This window comes from Eulemur rufifrons, chromosome 7, assembly GCF_041146395.1.
Source record: "Eulemur rufifrons isolate Redbay chromosome 7, OSU_ERuf_1, whole genome shotgun sequence".
NCBI classification, from domain to species: Eukaryota; Metazoa; Chordata; class Mammalia; order Primates; family Lemuridae; genus Eulemur; species Eulemur rufifrons.
In genome coordinates this window covers 64,953,307-64,973,866 of record NC_090989.1, presented here as the reverse complement: position 1 = coordinate 64,973,866, position 20,560 = coordinate 64,953,307, and the positions used below count along the sequence as shown (strand labels likewise).

The 20,560-nt window shown below is 41.1% G+C and overlaps 1 protein-coding gene across 1 annotated transcript; it reads right to left on the bottom strand.

Annotated features, from left to right (window-relative positions):
- Positions 1-726: 726 nt before the first annotated feature.
- Positions 727-19,191, bottom strand: PARP15 (poly(ADP-ribose) polymerase family member 15). Its single transcript, XM_069475111.1, is given in 9 exon segments — positions 727-2,841; positions 3,153-3,327; positions 6,441-6,574; positions 10,695-10,901; positions 13,778-13,945; positions 15,612-15,674; positions 18,035-18,184; positions 19,042-19,135; positions 19,138-19,191. Coding segments are annotated over 9 exon segments (1,350 nt in total). The 3' UTR covers positions 727-2,536.
- Positions 19,192-20,560: the final 1,369 nt, after the last annotated feature.

The following is a 20,560-nucleotide window of genomic DNA, read 5'->3' as shown; positions in this document are numbered from 1 at the left end:
AGAATGGACCATTCTCATCATGTGGATAGAGAACAAGAAGCCACCTGGGAAGGAGATGGACTTAAAAGATGGAAAGACACTGCTGGAAGGTATAATTTATAATAACCATAATTATCGATTGGTTTATATCTTGTTCCTCCCTCAACAAAGCATCACAACTTTAGTAACATGGGTATATTGTACTCAAGACTTCTGTATCTTACTACTGAATTAGAAGTACAGCAAAATAAATTGGGGAACAACATTCTCGAGTAACAATGTTGCAGGAGGCAGCAAGTCAGCAGTGGACACTGCAAGTAAAAGTCTACCTGACTTAAGTATTATAAAAGGAGTTTTTTCTTGTCGTACTCTGGCTCACTAGAATTCTGCTCTGGATTTGGGAGCTAAGGCCCAGGCTCCCTGAGACTATATTTCCCTCAGGAAGTTCAGGAAGTGGTGCCTCATAGATAGTAGATTATGGTCTTTTCACGTTATATTCCAACATATTTATCTAGAAATATGTTTATCTAATATGTTGACATAACATATAGGTAGAAACATACAATAAAATACAATCCAATCATTAAAAATGATGCATGAAGATATTTAATGATATGGGGGAAATGATACATTGCAAAATAAAATCTGGTCATTAAACAATAAGTAAAGATTATCACATTTTTTAAAACTTTATCATTATATATACATAAAAATAGGGGAAAGATATATAGCAGAATAACTCAGCCATTAAAATTCTGTTTATAGAAAACAATAACAACATGAGGGAATAACTCGTAATGTTAATGAAAAATGGTAGATACAATACCGTATAATAAGTGATTGAGTAAAGTGTGAGTCTGACTTTGGTGAATGTGGGCAGAGAAGAAAGTAGAAGGGAGCGTGTGAGAACACTGGCAGTAGTTTTCTCTGAATGTTGGAATCATGTATGAAGTTTGGTGAGAGACTTATTTTCTTTATACTCTTCTGTACTCTCTAAAGGTGTATGTAACTTGTTTATGATAATGTAAATATTTCTTAAATGGCTGTAGCTCTTCAAAAGTGATGCTTCAGAATAAATGAGCTGCTAAATATTTCAAGAATTCACATAACTCTAACATACTAGTGGTAAGGGACAAGTCTGAGGGGCTGCTGGCGGTAAGAGGTAGGACTTGTTCTGTGTCCTCCAAAAGTCTAGACGGCGATCAGCAGGTAGTAGATAAAGAGGAACAGACTTCAAGTCAGTGTGAAAAAGAGTTTTGTAATAATTAACCCTGTCCCACAACGGAATGGGTCCCCTCAAGATGTCGAGTGCTGAAAGTGGTCAAGCAGAGGCTAGAGGTCTTCTTGCCCTGAGAGCGGGGAGGGCTGGGGGAGATGTACAAGGGGACAGTGGGACAGATGACCTCTAGTATCATTTTCACTGCTAACATTCTCTCTACTTGTCACTCACTCATTCATACAGCTTCCAAGATGGCCCCAGTGATTCTTGCCTCTGAGTATTCATGCCCTTATGTAAATCCTTCCCAGATGGAATCAGCTGATCCAAGTCCAATAGGACACCGTGGAAAAGATGGTGTGTGACTTCAGAGGCTAGATCATAGGAGATATTGTGGTTTCTGCCTTGCTCTCTTGAATTACTCACTCTGGAGCAGGCCAGCTGCCACATCATGAGGACACTTGGAGAGGCCCTCCTGGAGAGCATTTGAGGTCTCCTGCCAACACCCAGCAAAAACTTGCCTGCTATGTGAGCGATTCACCCTGGAGGCAGACCTCCAGTCCCCAACAAGCATCCCCTGCTGACATCTAGCCTGTAGATGCAAGAGAGACCCTAGCAAAATGGTCCAGTTAAGCCATACCTGAATTTCTCCTATCCAAGTACTAACCAGGCCCGACCCTGCTTAGCTTCCGAGATCAGACAAGATCAGGTGCATTCAGGGTCGTATGGCCATAGACCATACCTGAATTTCTGACCCCCAGACTATGAAATGAAGCCACTACATTTGGAGGTAATTTTTATGTAGCATTAAATAACAATACAATACCTTTTTACCTGATTTGTTCCACAACAGAGTTGAGGTAATAGTCTGTCTTTCACTCATTTCAGCTGAGCTATTGACAAGTTTTTCTTAGTTAGGCAAAATCCCCAGCTGTTCCAGGCACCTAACAGTAGCCTCTCCACTTAAATAGTACAGGTTAACCCACCACAGTTTGATGTCTTAACATGTTGCAATAAAAACAATGTCATCTTTGTTGTGAGGTGACACATGTTATTTTTTTCTGATAGAAAAGAATAATGTGCTTTTTATTCTCCTATAGATTTGGTGTCTGTGGATGGCTACCACTACACCAACGTACTGCACATTTCTCAGCTTCTACCCATCAATTTGCTCAGAAAAAAGGTAAGCTACAAATTGCAGCAATAGAGCATTTTAAAAAGGTAATTTTCAGCATTTCTGCACCTAAAAGGGAAATTTTAGCTGGATAAACAAGCCAAATGCGAAGACAAAGACTCTGTAAATTGTTCTTATAAACAGATGACTAAATCATCCCTTTGGTATTAAAAGTATATTTTTCTACATCTGAAAGTTATGAGGTATTCTGGGTAAGCCTGATGATCAGAGAATACCACAAACAGCGATGGATGTTGTGTATTGTCTGTGACAGAGTCAAAGAGGTCTGTGGGGTTGGCAGGATCCTTCGGTGGAGGCATAATTAATCCTACACTTCCCTTGGTGTAGTTCCCAGTAAGTACTTGCACAACATACATATGCTTTCTCCCCTGCTCGTCTGGCTTAGAGTATGTATTGTTAGCAGAATAACTGGCATCAACAGCAAAATAGGTTCCTTTTCCATAGGCTGTACCTGTAAAGAGAAAGACAAAAGCCTTCCTAAGAATGTAAAATTATATAGTATATACAACTATGCCAAACCGGACAAAAAAAATTTTTTAAATGTAGTTTGTGCCCACCAAAGCCACTTTTTGTCATTTCTAGAATTCACTTCATCTTCCCTGAGAAGGCTGTCAGTGTCCTTCCAGGTGAAGCACAGTGAGCTGTGTCCTGACAATGACAATACGGCTGCCATCTATGGCTCTATACTGCCTGGATGCGACTAGTTGACACTAGAACCACCATTCACCTCATTCTGATCAACCAGATTAGTCCCTTCCTTACAGTTCTTCCCAGCATAACTGCGATTAAAGCCATGTTCATTGACATATGGCACCGAGGCTGCATCTGTCCCATGGAAGAGGAGTCTCTCATTATCAGTGTGGCCATTCTTGAGTTCCATGAGCTTTTTCTTTGTCTGGTAGCTGTGCCAGAGAGATATATTCTGTATTCTCTCAATCTGCAGATGACAAAAACCAAAACGTTTTGGAAATAACCTTAGATCTCAGTATATTGTACTTGTGGATTTAAAGTAAGCAATATGAGGGAGAAAGATGAGAAGGAAAAGGAGAAGGAGGAGGACGGGGAGGAGAGGGAAAAGGAGAAGAAAATTCAGAAGAAATTAGGTAGCTTTCTGCCTTTAGAAAAAGATAGGCTGCAAGTATCTGTTAGTATCTATACTTTGTAATAGTGATTATTAGTATCTGTTTTATATAATAGAACTTACAGTTTATATCAAAATGTTTACCTATACATATTCTCTGGAATTTCTAGAGATTCACTGACATTCAAACTCCTACTCAAAAATTTGTAATCATTCAATAGCTATTTCCTTAATTCCTTTTCATCTTCAAACCCATTCCATGTGGTTCTCCCAGTAACAACTCTTTCTGTTGTTGCCCCACTTATGGTCACAAATCACCTCATAATTGCCTAATTTGACGACTGTTTCTATTAGATCTTTCAATAGCATTTCAAACCATGAACAACCCCCTCTTTGAAACTTCATCTTTTTTTAACTTCTTTTCAAAATATCACTCTCTACTTGTTTTCCTTCCTTCTAAGAAATGAAGTTAATTAGCATCCATTCAATAGTCATCTACGGAACATCTGCTATGAATCCAGTGCCGTACTGGGCCTCTGTCCTAGTGAAATGTTCAGTCTAATGGGGAAGAAAAACAAGAAAACAAATTACTGCCCCTCAGAGTGATAAGGGATAGGTTAGGAGAACATACACAGAGCTGTGAAAGCATAAGAAAGGGCTCCAGAGAATCTATGTCTGGGGAGGAAGGAGGAAATCTGAGAGAATGCTGTTCTGGAAACAGAAAAAGAAGAGAGGTTCAACAAGACTGGAGTGGGTACCTAGGGCAGATGTTTAGGAGAGGCCAAGCAATAAGAGCAGGAGGGAAAATTGTTTTGCTGAGAGTGATGGCGGCCTCAGGGAAAGTGACGAAGGCTTGGAATAAGGAATGCAGGAGGCAACTGACTAGAGGAAGCACCGAAGAATTCCAGGTAGCCTGGAGAGTGCAGCTGAGTTGGGGGACCATGAATTAGTACTGATTTTATCTAGGAGCAGCGAGAAAGAAGTTGGGTTATGGGATTAATCCAAAGTTGGAGATTTTCAAAATGGGTATGCTAGAAGGCTAAGAGCTAACAAAGTTGCAGATATTGGCTAAACACAACGGAAGCGAGGTTGTTGCTTCCCTTTCAGTGGTCCCTTAATATCCGTGGAGGACTGGTTCCAGGACTTTTGCAGATACCAAAATTCAAGGATGCCCAAGTCCCTTATATAAAATGGCAGTACCATATTTGCATATAACCTATGCAATCCTCCTGTATACAATGTCAATGCTCTGTAAATAGTTGTCATACTGTATTGTTTAGGGAATAATGACAAGAAGAAAAAGTCTGTATATGTTTAGTACAGATGCAAACATCATAGGCCTGATGCAATTTTTGATCTATAATTGGTTGAAACCATGGGCACAGAAGCCATGGATACAGAAGGCCAACTGCACTTTTAACAGCTTTTAGCCCCATGAAGCATCTCCTCCTTTAAATTTCTGTCCTTTCTGCAGGATGTCTCTCCTGGTTCTCTTCTCTTAGGAATTAAGTTCATTCATTCAATTTTGTTTGTTCAATACATATTATGTCCTACTATGTGCTAGGCTGTGTGCTAGGTACTGGGCATGCAGACATGAATAAGATGCAACTCCTACCTTAAGAAGCTCCCTGTCTAATTGGGAAGCCAGGCATGTGAAAGGTTATCAAAATACAATTTTAGGCCGGGCGCGGTGGCTCACGCCTGTAATCCTAGCACTCTGGGAGGCCGAGGTGGGCGGATCGTTTGAGCTCAGGAGTTCGAGACCAGCCTGAGCAAGAGCGAGACCCCATCTCTACTAAAAATAGAAAGAAATTATACGGACAGCTAAAAATATATATAGAAAAAATTAGCCGGGCATGGTGGTGCATGCCTGTAGTCCCAGCTACTCGGGAGGCTGAGACAGGAGGATCGCTTGAGCCCAGGAGTTTGAGGTTGCTGTGAGCTAGGCTGATGCCACGGCACTCACTCTAGCCTGGGCAACAGAGTGAGACTCTGTCTCAAAAAAAAAAAAAAAAAAAAATACAATTTTACAAGTGCTATAATGTAGGTAAGTACACAGTTCTATGGAAGAAGTGACTAGATTTTAAATTACTAGGATGCCACACCCTGCTCTGATATACATAGTTTGACAATGACCTGCTGATAAACCCCTACACTTTACTAATATTTTTATGCAGCACAGTGGACATTGTGGTAATCTCCTGAACATCCATTCCACCCCATCAACAACTGGTTTGAGTGAAAATGGCCCCACTTATATTAACAGGTCTAGGGTGGAGCCTAATTGGGTTACACCAATCAGGATCTCCAGATGGATCACACAGTGAGGAAGCTGATGGCCCAGGCCCAAGCCAACCAGCACATGGTATTCCCCAGACACAGAAATGGTTGGAGTGGTCCATTCAATAAAACCTTGGTAAGTAAGGCACACAGGAAATGAAAAAACAAAATAAAAACCTTGGGGCTCTTGTCTAGTGATTGTAGGACAGGATATAGTTGTCTTCTGTGGGCTGTGAATGAGGAAGCAGAGATCCCTGATTACCACCAGCAGCCGTCCTACAACCACACAGAGAGTCCAGCCTTATGAGGAAGCTGACACTGTGGATGTCAAAGACAGGGAAACTGGACCCAGGACATCACCTAGCTATGGGATCACACTGCTCCAAAGCCCACCCTACTTCCAGACTTTCCATTAATTTCCAGTACAATTCTCCTTGTTTAATCAGTTTGAGTGGCTCTGTTTATGCTTGCAGCTGAAAGTATCCTAACACATACATGTGACTTTTGAGAATATCCTTCATTACTGCTAGTGAATGAACCAGGAGATTTGAAATCTATGGAGCTAAATCTAATTCCAGTTAAAATAAACATACAAGGTACAAAGGAAGAAAAAGGGTTATTAAAAAAGAGATGACTTTCACATTAGTTCTTCAACATTTTAAAACAGTAAATTTTTAACACGGTATTACCTTCTCTATTGTGTAATAAAAACAAGTCTTAGCGAACTTGTCCTTTACAGTTTGATATTCTGATTGTTCAGGCAGCAGCTGGACCATACAACACAGCTGACGATTCATGGCAGTCCAGTGTTGAGGAACATTATCTAGAAAGTCAGCATTTGGTGAAAACGTGATATTCATTTCCAGGGACCTCTGAAAATCAGGGCACTTCCTATGCTCTTATTAAGCTACATATTTCACAGCTGCTTTTTAAATTATCCTCAATTGAGTAAATACAAATGAAATGAAGAGTCTGATACCCATATGACACATAATGTATTAACTAAAGGTCTAGTTAAAATATTTAGATAAACTTAGATTCATTGAACATGAATGTCAATTTATTGATGCTTTCACTTTTGTCAGTTTTATTTAATGGGGTTCTTTATTTTTCTTTTGAAAAATGATTACCCTGCTAAAGATATTTAAAGCACATTGTTCTGTATCCCATCTTTTACACTAAGTAGAGAAAGCACCATATATATAGAAAATAGCAGACGTACTAAGGGAATCCTTTCACATAAGGTGATTATGCCCAAAGTTTTCCTTTGCTTTGCAGTGGCTTCCAGGAACTTTGAAAACGTGGAGGCTAGACATCACCTTGCTACGATAGCATGACTAGTATAAATATGGACAGACTGCATTAGAGAAGAAAATGCCACAAACTAGCACAGCACCACAGGATTTCTTCCTTAAAAACAAAGCCACAATTTACTCACTTGTAAAGAAAGATATATCAGGCCTGCGAGAGTGATCCGGGACACTCTTCTGTTCAGCACATCCACCCGGGGTAAGTCCTGCTGACACAGGGAGGTGTATAACTCTAATCTGTGAGCTCTTTTCAAATTTTCTTTTAGGGGTTTCAGCGGAGATGCTTCCTTCCCGTGCAGGGCTTTTGTAATAGAGGGAAGGGCCTAAAAAATAAATAAATAAAATTAAAAATGGCAAAAATATTTTCTGTCTCTTTAAAACATCCTCCACTCCTTTTTAAGAATTAAAACGTGCGCATCCCTGCCTCAGGCCAGTGGTTGGGAGTAGCAGGGAGAGGGCCTTTTTGTCTTTGCATCCCAGGCTGGTGCCAGCGCCTAGGTGGGCTCAGGTGGGGCTTTGTCTTTGGCAGAGATGGGAGGATTAGAATAGTTAACCACAATAGCCTAAAACGGAGGGGCACTCCCTTTAAAGGCTCTGTATTTCTGCTAATGTTCAGGAAATTAGGATTTTGAGATGAGGTCTACCATTTTTCTTCCTTTGCTGGCAAAGTAATAAACTTCTCTTTCCTTCTCCTCAAACCACTTGTTCTTGTTCTTCTGATGTGGCTGTGAGGACAAATGCCAAGCCTTTGGTAACACATTGTTAATAGGAATTATGTTCCTTCCTTCCCCCACTATCCATCTCCTTCAGGATCTTTTGGCACTGTCATTTCTAGTTCTAGGCCTCAGGGTCCTTTCAACCTGCTACTTTCCCCTAAGTACACAAACAAGGCTAGGAAATAAGTGACGTTTTCCTTTGGATCCTCTATTCCTTTCATGCCAGGAGGTGAGAGAGCAAAAAGCTATGAGGACTTGGAATCAGAAGACCTGATTGGCCTCAGCCTGTGACTAGCCATATGACATTGAACAAGTAATGCCACTTGAGTGCTTTTTCATTTGCTCATCTGTGAAATGGAAATTATAAAATCTGCTCTATTTACCTCTGTAACCTCACAGAATTGTTACAAGGTTAAAATATAATATGGGGTCTGAAAACACTTTAGGGAATGCCAAGTCCTTTATAAACATATGATTATTATTCTTAAAAACTGATTAAGCTTGATATTTTTTATATTCCACTAGTATTTGTATTTTAAGAGGGAGTAAAGTGTAAAGCCAAAGGTATTTTCTTGAGAGGAAAGACCCTTAAACCCCATCCTTATCTGCCTGTGTACAAAAGGTGATCCTGGCTAGACAATTTAGAGAAAAGAAAATGAAGTCCCAGGAAAGTTGAAGACTCACTCATCCAACATATGGAAGGTCATTATCAAAGTAAGGAAGAGAATTTTGTTCTGTTGACTTGCAGCCCAGTGCTTCATGGAAGATAACATGGTAGCTACCTTTCCTTAAGTGTTTGCCATGTGCCAGGCACTTTCCTGAGCCCTTTTTCCATAGATATCCTTTAAAAGATAAGTTCTACTTTTGCATACCTGGTATTCAGGATAAATGCCCTCACTTATTTCTCCTTGTGCACCCTGCCTGTCTCTTCTCCACCTGTGGAGATGGGATTAAAAACCAAGAATCTTGCCAGGCGAGGTGGCTCATGCCTGTAATCTCAGCACTTTGGGAGGCCAAGGTGGGAGGATCACTTGAGGCCAGGAGTTCGAGACCAGCCTGAATGACATAGTGAGACCATGTTTCTACAAAAACTTAAAAAATTAGCTGGGCATGGTGGTGTGCACCTGTAGTCCCAGCTGCTTGGGAGGCTGAGGCAGGAGGACTGCTTGAGCCCAGGAGTTTGAGGCTGTGGTGAGTTAGGATGACGCCACTGTACTCCAGTCTGAGTGACAGAGCAAGACTCTGTCTCCAAAAAAAAAAAAACAAGGATCTTGACTCAGCCCCCACTAGTCCTCCTGATACTCTCCATGAATAAGCCAATTCACACTTACGGGCTTCAACTCCCACCTACTCACATGACTTCCCAAATCTACACCTCTCATGTCTGATATACAACTGGTGCTCAATAAATGCTCTCTGCCTCAATAAATAGCTTTAACATACATTTAAAAGGTAATTGTGTATCACCTGCCCAAATGAAACTCAAAGGTGTCCTCTTTAAGCTCACTTTTAAAGAGAGCCATCTGATAAATTCTTACAAAAATTCAAGTTTATCTGGGCCAACAAACTTCCTTTTATCTGATATTTTATCTAACAACAAAGATTATGTAATGAGGTTTTGCTGTTGTAGTTTGGTTTTGCCTCAGGTGCCGGAGGCTCAGACTGGATTCATTCTTTCACTATGTTGACAACCCAGGTGTCTGATACCATCCATTGTATGCTCATTTTAGTCATTTTTTTGTTTGCTTCTTTCTTTAAGTTCACTTTTTTTTTTTAATTTTATAAGTCAATTTAAAATCTTGATGAAAGCAGGGAGTGGGTGAACCCATTTAACTTTATTTTTTACTTTACTGATAATGACTTATTTACTGCTCTTAAATTTAAATAAAAATTTTCCTCTAAAAAGACAAAAGGGAATCTAGCCCTAGAAACTATCATAGGTACATATTATTTTTCACAGCCTGGCATCCCTTCCCCTCCTTCTGATAAAAGCAGCCCGAATTTCCTTCGGGAAACAACTGTTCCGCATTGCCTCAGTGATTCCCCTTTGGCTCAGATGTGGAGGGTGTGACTGGCTTGGCCAACCTGTGCAGTCCCAGTTCCCTGTCTGCAGTGATGACCTGAACTGGTCCCATCCGAAGGAATCTCGGGGCTTAAAAGAGAGCTCTGCCCGCTGGCATCATGTTCCAGATGTTAAGTGTATATGTACACTTTACATGTATCGTGTGTTGTGGCACATTGCGGAGAATTGTTGTCAGGAAATAAATGTAGAGAGAGCAGAAATTCCTACTGGTATCACCAGACAACAATCTCAGTGCGGGGCAGCTACTGATGGCACGTGTGCCTCATCACTAGCCGTAGTACAGAAGCCACAAAGTGGGGAAAGCTAGATCAGAGGAACTAATCGACACAGATACTCACACATAAAGTATAAACTCATCTTGCAGAGTAGCCGCTGGGCATCTGTCTGGCTGCTTGTGATGTAATACAACCAGATGACCCTGGCTACTACCTTCTTGCATCTGCTTCTGTTTCCAGGCTAACTTGTCTAAAGGTGGGTGATTAATAAAAAAAATATCGATCAACTAGTTCATAGCTACAAGGGGCACTGAGGGTCAATACCAATCAATAAGTAAATAATGAGAGAGTAGGCTAGAATCTGCAAAGCCTGCCCCACTCTTCCTGTGTTCTCACTTCTATTCCCTTCCTGTTCATTTGCTATTTCTGTTTCCCAGGCATGATTTTCCCTCTAAGAAAAATAATTCTTAATTCTTATACTTTCCCCATGTATCCTAAGAAGTTGTCTGTAAAGTCCTAAAACTGATAGAAAATTATAAACCTAATGAGCATTCACATCTAAACATTTTCTAAGTGATATCAGAGATAGCTTTGTGATTTTTAAAAATGAACATCTTACTCGCAGCCTTGTAGAATGTGGCCTGAAGGGTAGGTGATGCGGGGGTGTCTCTTTTTTTCATGGTGTCATAGAATACATTTAGCAGCTTAGATAGAAAGATGACAACTTTAACTGTTTCTAATGATGGGGTGGAATATTTCCATGTGAAGTCTACAATGGCATCGATTATGTTATCCGCAACTATGCTTGGGTCTTGTCCAGCATTTCCTGAAAAAAAAAAAAATTTTTTTTTAAGTGACAAAAAAACCTTTTAGCTGCTGTTAGTAATGTGATGAGATCTGGCAAGTGCAGGTCTTGGTGCTGAGAAGCAAGAAGCCCTCTGGCATCCAGGAACTGACATTCACAGCTAGGTCTTGGTGTTCTTGGCTGAACACAAATGATTTTATAGAACATCATCAATGTAACCGATCTGTGACCATGATGAATTAAGACAAAACCAAGACCACTCCATAATCATGTCTGATCACAGACAAAAACTGTCCAAACCACAAAAATGGCCAAACATCCCTCTATCCTGACTAATAATGAGTGACAGCTGCTTCATTACCAATCACAGGTTTAGCCACACTTCGTTCTTCCCTCCTTCTAGATATGATACCCAGTCATAGATTATGTCTGCTTCCTGAAAGTATCCCATCCAGAGAAAAGACTGCCACAAAATCACCTAGGCCCAAATTCATTAATAAGTCCTTTCTAACATCCTCTTACTGAGATGCTACATAGTTCCCCATAGTGTGTGTTCTTCCTGGTGGTCTTATTGGTCTTCAGCTGAAGAGCACTAGCAGTGCAGAGAAAAGAACATGTGATTTGGATACAGAAGATCTGGGTTTATGTCTTGGCTCTGCTACTTATTAGCTGTGTGATCTTATGTAAACCATTTGATTGCTCTTGCATGAGTCTGCTAGGGCTGCTATACCAAATGCCATGGACTGGCGGCGTAGGCAACAGAAATTCATTTTCTCACAATTCTGGAGGCTAGAAGACTGAGGTCAAGGTGTCGGTGGAGGCGGTTTCTGCTGAGGCCTCTCCCTGTGGCTTGTAGATGGCCATCTTCTCCCTGTGTCTTCACATGGTCTTCCCTCTATACCTGTCAGTGTCCTAATCTCCTCTTCTTAGAAGAACACCAGTCAGATTGGATTAGGGCCCACGCTAATGGCCTCATTTTAATTTAATTACCTCTGTAAAGACCCTATCTCCAAATACAGTCACATTCTGACGTATTGGGGTTAGGACTTCAAAATACAAATTTTGGGGGAACACAACTTAGCCCTTAATGCCTCTACAATTCAGTTTGCTCAGCTATAACTTGGGGTAATAATAGAGGATAAAGGGTAATACAGATAAGAATATGATCAATCACTAAGAATACAGTAACTAAGAACATAATGGTAGAAAACAATGTAATACTAAAGAAAAATGTAATGGTTAAAACTGTGCAGGCTCTGGGACCAGGCTGCCTGTGTTTGAACCCGGCTCTGTTGCTTGCTCTGGTTGATGAGAGCAAAACAAGCAGGATTTGTGAGGGCTGTAATTTGGCAGAAGGCAATGGAAGAGGATCCACATGGGAAGAATAACATGACCAAAAGGAGAAAAAAGTGGGACAAATAGGTTCTAGGTGGCAATGAGGGCAGTGGGGAAGCCAGAAGAACGTGCAGCGCTCATTGGAAGGGTGCCCTGGAGCTCATGAAAGAAGGGCCTGGGATACCCAGCAGGGGTCTTCAGTTTTAATCTGGGAAGCAGAAGGAAGCCTACAGAGTTAAGCGAAGATGATGACGATGACTCTAAGGCTAGGAATTTAATTGCTAAAAGAGCCTCTTCAATTAATGGTAACCTGCGGCTATAGACTTCTACCCAGCCCCTGACTTCCCAAATGAGAAGCCCTCACTTCATGAGAGTCACAGGTCACATGGATGGAGTGAATCAGGACATGGGTCAGCAGCAGGGTCTTCAACTAAGAAGAGCAAATTATTGTGCGATATGACAGAGATGAGGAGTGTTCCTAGCAACTGAGAGTAGGATAAACCAGAGCTTGTTGCTAAACTGTAGCAACTGCATCTTATTCATGAGTACTTAATGCTACACAGGGCCTGGGTAGTAGCTTCTTTTTGTTTTGAGAAGAGTCTTGCTCTGTTACCCAGGCTGGAGTGCAGTGGTGTCATCATAGCTCAGTGCAGCCTGGAACTCCTGGGCTCAAGCGATCCTACTGCTTCAGCCTCCCAAGTAGCTGGGACTACAGGCATGTATCGCGATGCCCAGCTAGTTTTTTTTAGTTTTTGTAGAGACAGAGTCTTGCTATCTTGCCCAAGCTGGTCTCATGCTCCTGGCCTCAAGCAATACTCCTGCCTTAGTCTTCCAAAGTGCTGGGTTACAGGTGTAAGTCACCACGCCCGGACACAGCATTTTAATTTAATAAATGCATGAATGAGGAGCCAGCTAGGAAACATGGCAGAAAACCAGATGGGGCCGGTATTAAAGGTTTGAAACTAAAAGGAAGGCTGAACCTCAACAACCCTCTGGAAAAAAATTTAGCAGGACTTACTGGCTATGGGGGTCTGGGGACACAAGGAAGAAAGGGTGGCAGACCAGGGCAGCTGGGCGCATCGTAGCACTACTGAAGGAGGACAGTAGAAAACCAGAGAGCCCAAGAGGAGTATCTGTCTGCGAGGGAGGATGATTTTTGATTCTCATGTAACGAAGCTTCTGGTAACGGAGAACTCTCCCAGGGGAGATCCTGAAGAGGGTGAGAAGCGCTGAGTTGGGAGTCACTGCAGAAATGGGAACAGATACAATAAGAGCAAATGAATTCCCAAGGCAGGGGAACACAGTGAGCAAACCATGAAGTTCAGGACCAAACCTGGAAAGATACTTAGGGAAGACAGAATAAAGAAGAAAGATGGCGGAAAGAGGCTTGGGTCCCATAGCTGGTTGCTTTAGATCCCCTCAGGATCTAAAGGTTGCCCCCTCTCTGATTTACACAACTATTGCTGCCCTCAGGTGGACTCAGCTTCGATTTCCTTGTGAGTGAGACAAGTCCAGAGGAAGCTGGATCACTCAGAACTTTAGAGGGATGAGAGGCTGCAAACCTGTTCCGATGGCTGGAAGGGAAACTGATGTGTAATTCCTCTGCTCACACTCTTCTAGAACACTGGAGACTGTTTTCCTGACATCGTCTCCCCCATGAACATGAATTATTATGCCACACCTTAAGTCTCCACCTTGTGTAATTATAAAACCTCTGTGAGGCCGTGCAGCTGAAAAAGGGGAAGAAAAACAAACACACAGCCCATCAGTTACTGGAAGCAACACTGTGATCACTGAGAAATGAAACTAGCTGACATCAGAGAAAGCCATGAAGCCCAGCCTCCCTCGAGCCTGCTGGCTTCATTCACTGGGACTGTGACAGGCTTGTTTTCTTTATAATCAGAATTCTTGAACTCAACAAATACATCGTTGAATATTTTGGGTGCTGTTCCAAAGTGCTCTATCTGCATTAATCCATTCAGTCCCCAAAACAAGCCTAGGAGGTAGGTACTGTTTTTTCTATTACACAGAAAGAACAGAGCCACACAGATGTAAGGTCCGTAGTCCAAGACTGCCCAGGACTTGAACCTTACATTTGACATTACATCAGAATTGAAACCCAGAATTGAAAGTGAAAGATATTTGAACCCAGGTAGTCAGTCTCCAGCACTCTTAACCCCCACCCTACTGTCCCAAAAGAGCAATTTTATAATACTAATAAAATAATTAATTAATAATTATAATCTTCTCATTCAGCCAGATTAATTTTTCAAGGAGGTAAAAGCAAAGCACTCTGTGGTATGGATGGAGGTGTGAAAGGATGAAAACTTCTCCCTCCCTCGGAACCCCGAGAGCTCTTGAGCACGTGGAAACTACCAGGGCTGTTTTACGTACACTGCCCTTTAGGTTCAGGCAGCTCTGAGTAAGGCTGAGTCTGGCAAAACGGAGGAGGAGGAGAAAGGATCCCTGCCCCTCCCGCTGCCCTCCTTAGGAGCACCCAGACACTCACTGGGGCCCTCAGGTGCCCACCGGCTCCCCGCTCCCAGCATCCTTAGGCTTTCCCAGCTCGTCCAACCCCAGCTTCATCCTCTGCTTCTGCCTTCCAAGGCGCAGCTAGCTCTTCCAGTGCTCAAATCCCTGCTAACATCCTCGTGCTGGTGATCAAGCATTATTTTCCTCTGTTCTCCCTTCAGTAATTTATTCACTCCAGAGAAAATGTCTTAATCAGAAGAGAGCTATTAAGATTGGTGTTTCAGGCACCATAGCAGGTCAGTAGTGGGACTATATTGTCAAACATGGTGCTTCCTCAAAGTGCTCGCAGCTGACTGTCTACCCAGTTCTGCAAGGGAGGTTTTGAAGGACATATAGTCCTTTAGGTTCCCCACTCAGGCTCCACACTCATTCAAAAAAGGCCTAGAAGTCAGCCATATGGAGAGGTGCTATAAGAAGTAGGACAAGGTTGGGGAAAGTGGAAGATATTTGTACAGCACTTTACAGTTTACAAAACTTTTCACATTCATTGTTCTTTCTCATCCTCACAACCGGCCATGGGACAGCCATTCTCACACTCCTTACTATAATAGTAGGACCTGCTTATGGATGAGAGAGGCAAAGCTCTTAGAGGTTGGATGACATGCCTGGGGTTGCTCGGTAAATGATGAAGCCTGGATTTTTAGGACCCAGGCCTGGTGTCTTTTTAATACTCACAAAGGAAAGGACAGATGGGATGGTGGGGTAAAGGACCTCTCCCCGGCAGCCACCAAGTCCCACCACCTATGCCTGTTCTCCCAGTGAACCAACCCTACTCTAACCCCAGGCGTCCTGTGGGTCCTCTCATAGTGTTCTCAGCCCTCTAATTTTCAATAGTTTGTAGCCAAGAGTAACATGTGACCATACCTAGTGCAGTCAATTGATTTTTCACAGCTGGTCCAGCCCCTTCTAAAATTGCTTTCGACACACCTAAATAAGACACGGTAATGGTAAAAAGTATCAGTAAAAATTCAGTAAGTGGTTATGGCCTTTGTACATTAGAATTTTGTTCAACTCACCCTTTTGTGCATCATCTATTGGTCCCCCTGCCCCAGCAAATCCTGTTTTCTGCAGCAACCTTCATTCAAGGGCTGGTGAATAAACAACCTGATCCCTGCATGATGGCACGGCCCAAAGGCTGAAAGTCTAGTGTCTGCAGCGTTACCTTCTCTACTTGCACAGGGATTATTTTTGCAGTTATTTGAATTGTTTTTGCATTCTACCCTCATTGTTTTATAAAAATGAACAAAACATATAAAACTAAAAGTTCTGATGCTAATGAGAAGCATGGATTTCAAAACCATACTGAAATTGAGCATTTTACTTAAGTTCTTTATTTTTTCACTGACAAGTAGCTGGTTTCAGTCCAATGAATCTTTCAAGCAAGGCTACAGCTTCACCACTTTGGTCAAGTCTAATGACAGCTGGGTTGAATGGTTAACAATACGGACATTGCATTTTGACAGACTGAGTGAGTTGGAGTTAACTCCACTTAGGAGCTAATAGGTGAGGACTCAGTTTCTCATCTGTTACACAGAGGCTAATATGGCACTTCTCTCACAGGGTTATCTGAACACTAAAAGGGATAATGGATGAAAAATGCTTAGCACAGAACCTGGCATGCAGAAAATATTGAATAAATGTTAGTTATTTTACCACTATGAAGAGATATATATCTATATCTATGTATCCTTGATTGAGTATATTATAAATCATCTTTTTTTTTTCCAATTTTTTTAAAGAAAGATTTCACTATGTTGCCTAGGCTGGATGTCCTTTTTTAAAATTCCTTTTTCTGGTTTGTTTGTTCTGGTCTCTGTCTTTGCAGTGATGGAAACTTCTCTCGTATGTCAAGTGATCCTGGCTAGTCAGTTCATATTTAAAAGTAAGCTTAGAATTCTATGTGAGGAGGCTTGTTGACCAGTGGGCCTCAGCGTAAGTGGAGCCGGCAGGACCTACCATCTGCTGTTCCAGGAGCCACGCAAGGAGAGGGGCTGGACACTCCTGTTCAGTTCAGAGACTTTCTCCTAGACACAGTTTTCAGTCTAGCTCCCCATCTCACCTGTGCCTGGTGCCCTAAGTCCAGAATCTCCCTGGTTCCATTTCTCTAGAGAATAAACCTCCCATCTCTGGTCAGGGAAGAGCAAGGAGGGGGAACAGAAACAAGAGGTCTAAGTGCTGCTGATACGGAATTTCATCCAGTTCTGTTTTCATGTCTACACTTGCCCCCCAGCCTTCCCAGGTACCTGCTGCCTCCAGTTCCCATGTCTATGGGGGCTGCTGTTCTCTCTAGCAGGTACCAAGTTTTCCCTACTCCATGTCAGTTACCACTGCTTGCTAACAACTTCCCAGCTTCTAAAAATATGTTATTGCTTATTCATAGTTGCTTTCCCTTCAAAGCTCTTTTTCCCTGTGGGTTTATACCCTTTTCGTTCTTTTACTATTGCTTTAATGGAATTCTGAAAGGTGGCAGGGAAAAATGCTTATGTTCCACTTAGCATATTTTATATAACTAGATATTCTTTATGTCTACATTTTGAATGACTAAAAAATTGAGTGATCAATAAATTAAATGGCTATTCTATAGATTCACTTCTGTATAGTAAGTTCCATAATATTTTACAATTTAGAAAATATTTAAAATTCTATTTCTGGTTGTGTTTTACCCTTTTAGTGTAAGTCAATGTTTTACAATATACAAAATATATTAGCATAAGAGTATATGTAGGTAAGTTATAAGCAAATAGATACATGTGGGGAGGGCATGCTCAAAAGTGTTATTGTAATGGGTGTGGTCACACATTTCAGAGAAAATCAAGAAAAAGGGGGTGAGTTTCATTTCTGGGTTAGTGTAATGTAGAGAGAAGAGAAGAGCTACAGGCGGTGAGACTGCATAAGAGAGGAAATAAAAAGAGAGGAACTTAAAGCTTATTAACTTATAAATGTGGAAGTCTGATAGTCCAGAGCCAAAAAGGGGATGAGAGCTAACATTGACTACAGTGCAACAGTTAGACTCCACCTTTACATCAGTCACACCCATCTAATCCTCCTCTGGGAAGTGGAAATTTGACAGGCAAAGAAACTGAGGCTGAGAGAGGTCCAGTGACTTGTCCAAGGTCACACGATGGCGAGTGGTATAGCTCAGATTCAACCCAGGTCTTTCTGAGTCCAAGACCAGCATATTTTCTACAACACTCTCTGTCTACTCACAGCAATGTTAGCCACAATTTCCCTCCCACATATTAGTCACGTTAATAGTTGCAATCAAGTACATTGCTTAAATAAAGTACCTGATTTCCACTCAAATGTTCTTGCTGTCGAGTTTACAATAACATCTACATTTTCTTTGGTGATATCTCCAACAGCAACCTGGAAAGTAATTGCACCAATTTTCATTTCATACGTTAGGAACCAAGAATTAGAGCCAGTCCCGATGACACCTGAAAAGAAAGAGAATGGATAAAGAACGGGCTGGCTCTTGGAGGAAGAGGAAATATCTTGGGGTCCTATTCTCTTCACAGTCCTCTTTCTTTTCCCTAACATAAATCCAAACATTATCATGTCTCCTGGCCTGTTCAACCACTAGGTTTTCTTTTTAAAGGAAATTAGAAAACAATGCTTTGTGGCAGTAGGAGAGTCTACATTTTCTCAGTTAAATAGGATGAGGCAGAAACGTCTGATTGGACCAGTCTATTTACTGGCAAAAGTTGCTGTGGCATCATGAGAAGGGAGTGAGGAATAAGGGGAGGGTGCAAAGTGCTCTCTTCTTTCATGTGGAAAACATCCCTGGGAGATCCTTTTATTACCACTGGAGTAGCAATATCAAGGGTGCTCAGAGGAAATTACCTTTAACATCCTGACATATTATGTACTGTCCACTCCACACTCTGAGGCTTCACAACTTAGGTGTGCCACTTCCACTCATCCTTTAAACTCTTTAGATCTCCCTTTTGATGTTTATACAGTAGCAAGAGAACCACCTACCCATGGGGCCATAATACAGATAAATAATATAATATATATGAAAGCAATTAGCAAAGCATAATGTGCTGTACGCAATTTAGTTATTTTTTATTATCATTTCTTCAAAACTCTGGTTTCATTACCAATGATTTGGTTTGTGTTAATAGGTTGGTTTCTTTGTGTACCCAGACAATGGGACGTGCTCTAACACCTTCTCTATCACCAATTTGTTTTTCATGTGAATTAACTTTGTTTCCTTCTGTTGGACTCAACCATCACTGAAGAGTTACTAAGCAAAGGGAAATATTTCCTTAGCAGAACAATTTCACCAGACCTGGGGTATCTCCAGCCTTGAGAATCTTGTCCTTGTTGGGATTTCTGCTGGACCTTCTAGAGAATTCACCTAAAAATGCCTGGAAATAGAAACACAGTTATTGACCACAATCATGTTCTGTGGAAATATTAATCCAATTCTTTGGATCATTGATCATCAGATATCAAATAGTAATAATATTTTGCCATAGATTTCCTCTAACTTCAGCGACTTCGTAATTAAATGACTGCTGTTCAACTAGGAATTTTCTCAATAAATAGCAGTGGTACTTTACTTTATTTCATGAGTATAACTAACACTGTACAGAATAAAGGGGAGTAGCGTTTTGTAAGGGCTCCTTTATGAATTCCTTCTAGCCAACAACTAATTTAAGGACCACAAAGAGTTGTGCAGACAAAACGATCATTTTTCCATTGTAGTGTCACAAAGATCTATCTTAGTATACTGGCTCTTCAAGAAGTCGTATGCTTTATTTGCAACCACTGTCAGATTTTCCCTCATCTTCTGAACCCCCATAATTCTGGCCTTCTACATCTGCCAAGCTTAGGAGAGTGTACAGTGTTTACAGGTGAGTGGGGGAGGGGGAGGACAGCCATATTCCTTAGCATAATTGGCTGTTAGGTGCGTTCTGGGTTGACTGACAACAAATACATACAGCACATTTCATCTCTACATCTAGCCAAAGCCTCCTGAATGAAATCACTGAAATTGGGGTATCTCCACTCAGTCTTTTAGCATTAGATCATATACTTTTGGTCTAACCATATTTTTACACAATTGTCTGTATTTGTTAAACCTAAGCATAAAAATGGACAAATTCCCTTGTATTTTGGGGTCATCATTCTGAAGGCTCCTGCGTATACACACTAAATAAATTTGCATATATTTTCTTTTCTTAAAAAAAAAAAGAAATCACTGAAATCCACATTAGAAACCTTTATAAGCTGAAGTTTTGTTTTTTTTTTTTAGAAATGAAAAAAGGCTTTTTGGTCACTGAGTGATAAAACTGAGCAATGGGCGACAGATTGGAGTTATAAAGTTTCACTTGGATTGTCCAGTTTAGAAATCATGAAAACTTGCTAATGATATTTTTTCTCCAGTCTATCTTTGAACAAAAATTATGTCTCTGGATATTTTATATTCACTAGGGTAGGAAAAAACTAAGAAAAGTTTTGGGGTAAATGTTATTCCTTTAACTATTATTATTCTTTCCTGCATCTATGGGCAAATAAACTTACAAACTACATTATGTAATACTTTGAAATGTTTCTGAGGATCTCTGGGAACATCTCTGGGTAGTCCACAATTCCATCCTAAATGGATAAAAATAAGAACTTAGAAAACAAAATAATCTTTGATGTCCTTTTTAAGTGCTGATGTTAGTGAGTTGTAGCAATTTCCTGTTAGCCCTTAAAGTCAGGTAATAAGAGGGCAATAACTACTACTGCAAACAGTTCTGAGGCTTGCTATGTGCTAGATACCATGCAAAACACTTGAAATATACTCTCTCTTTTGATAC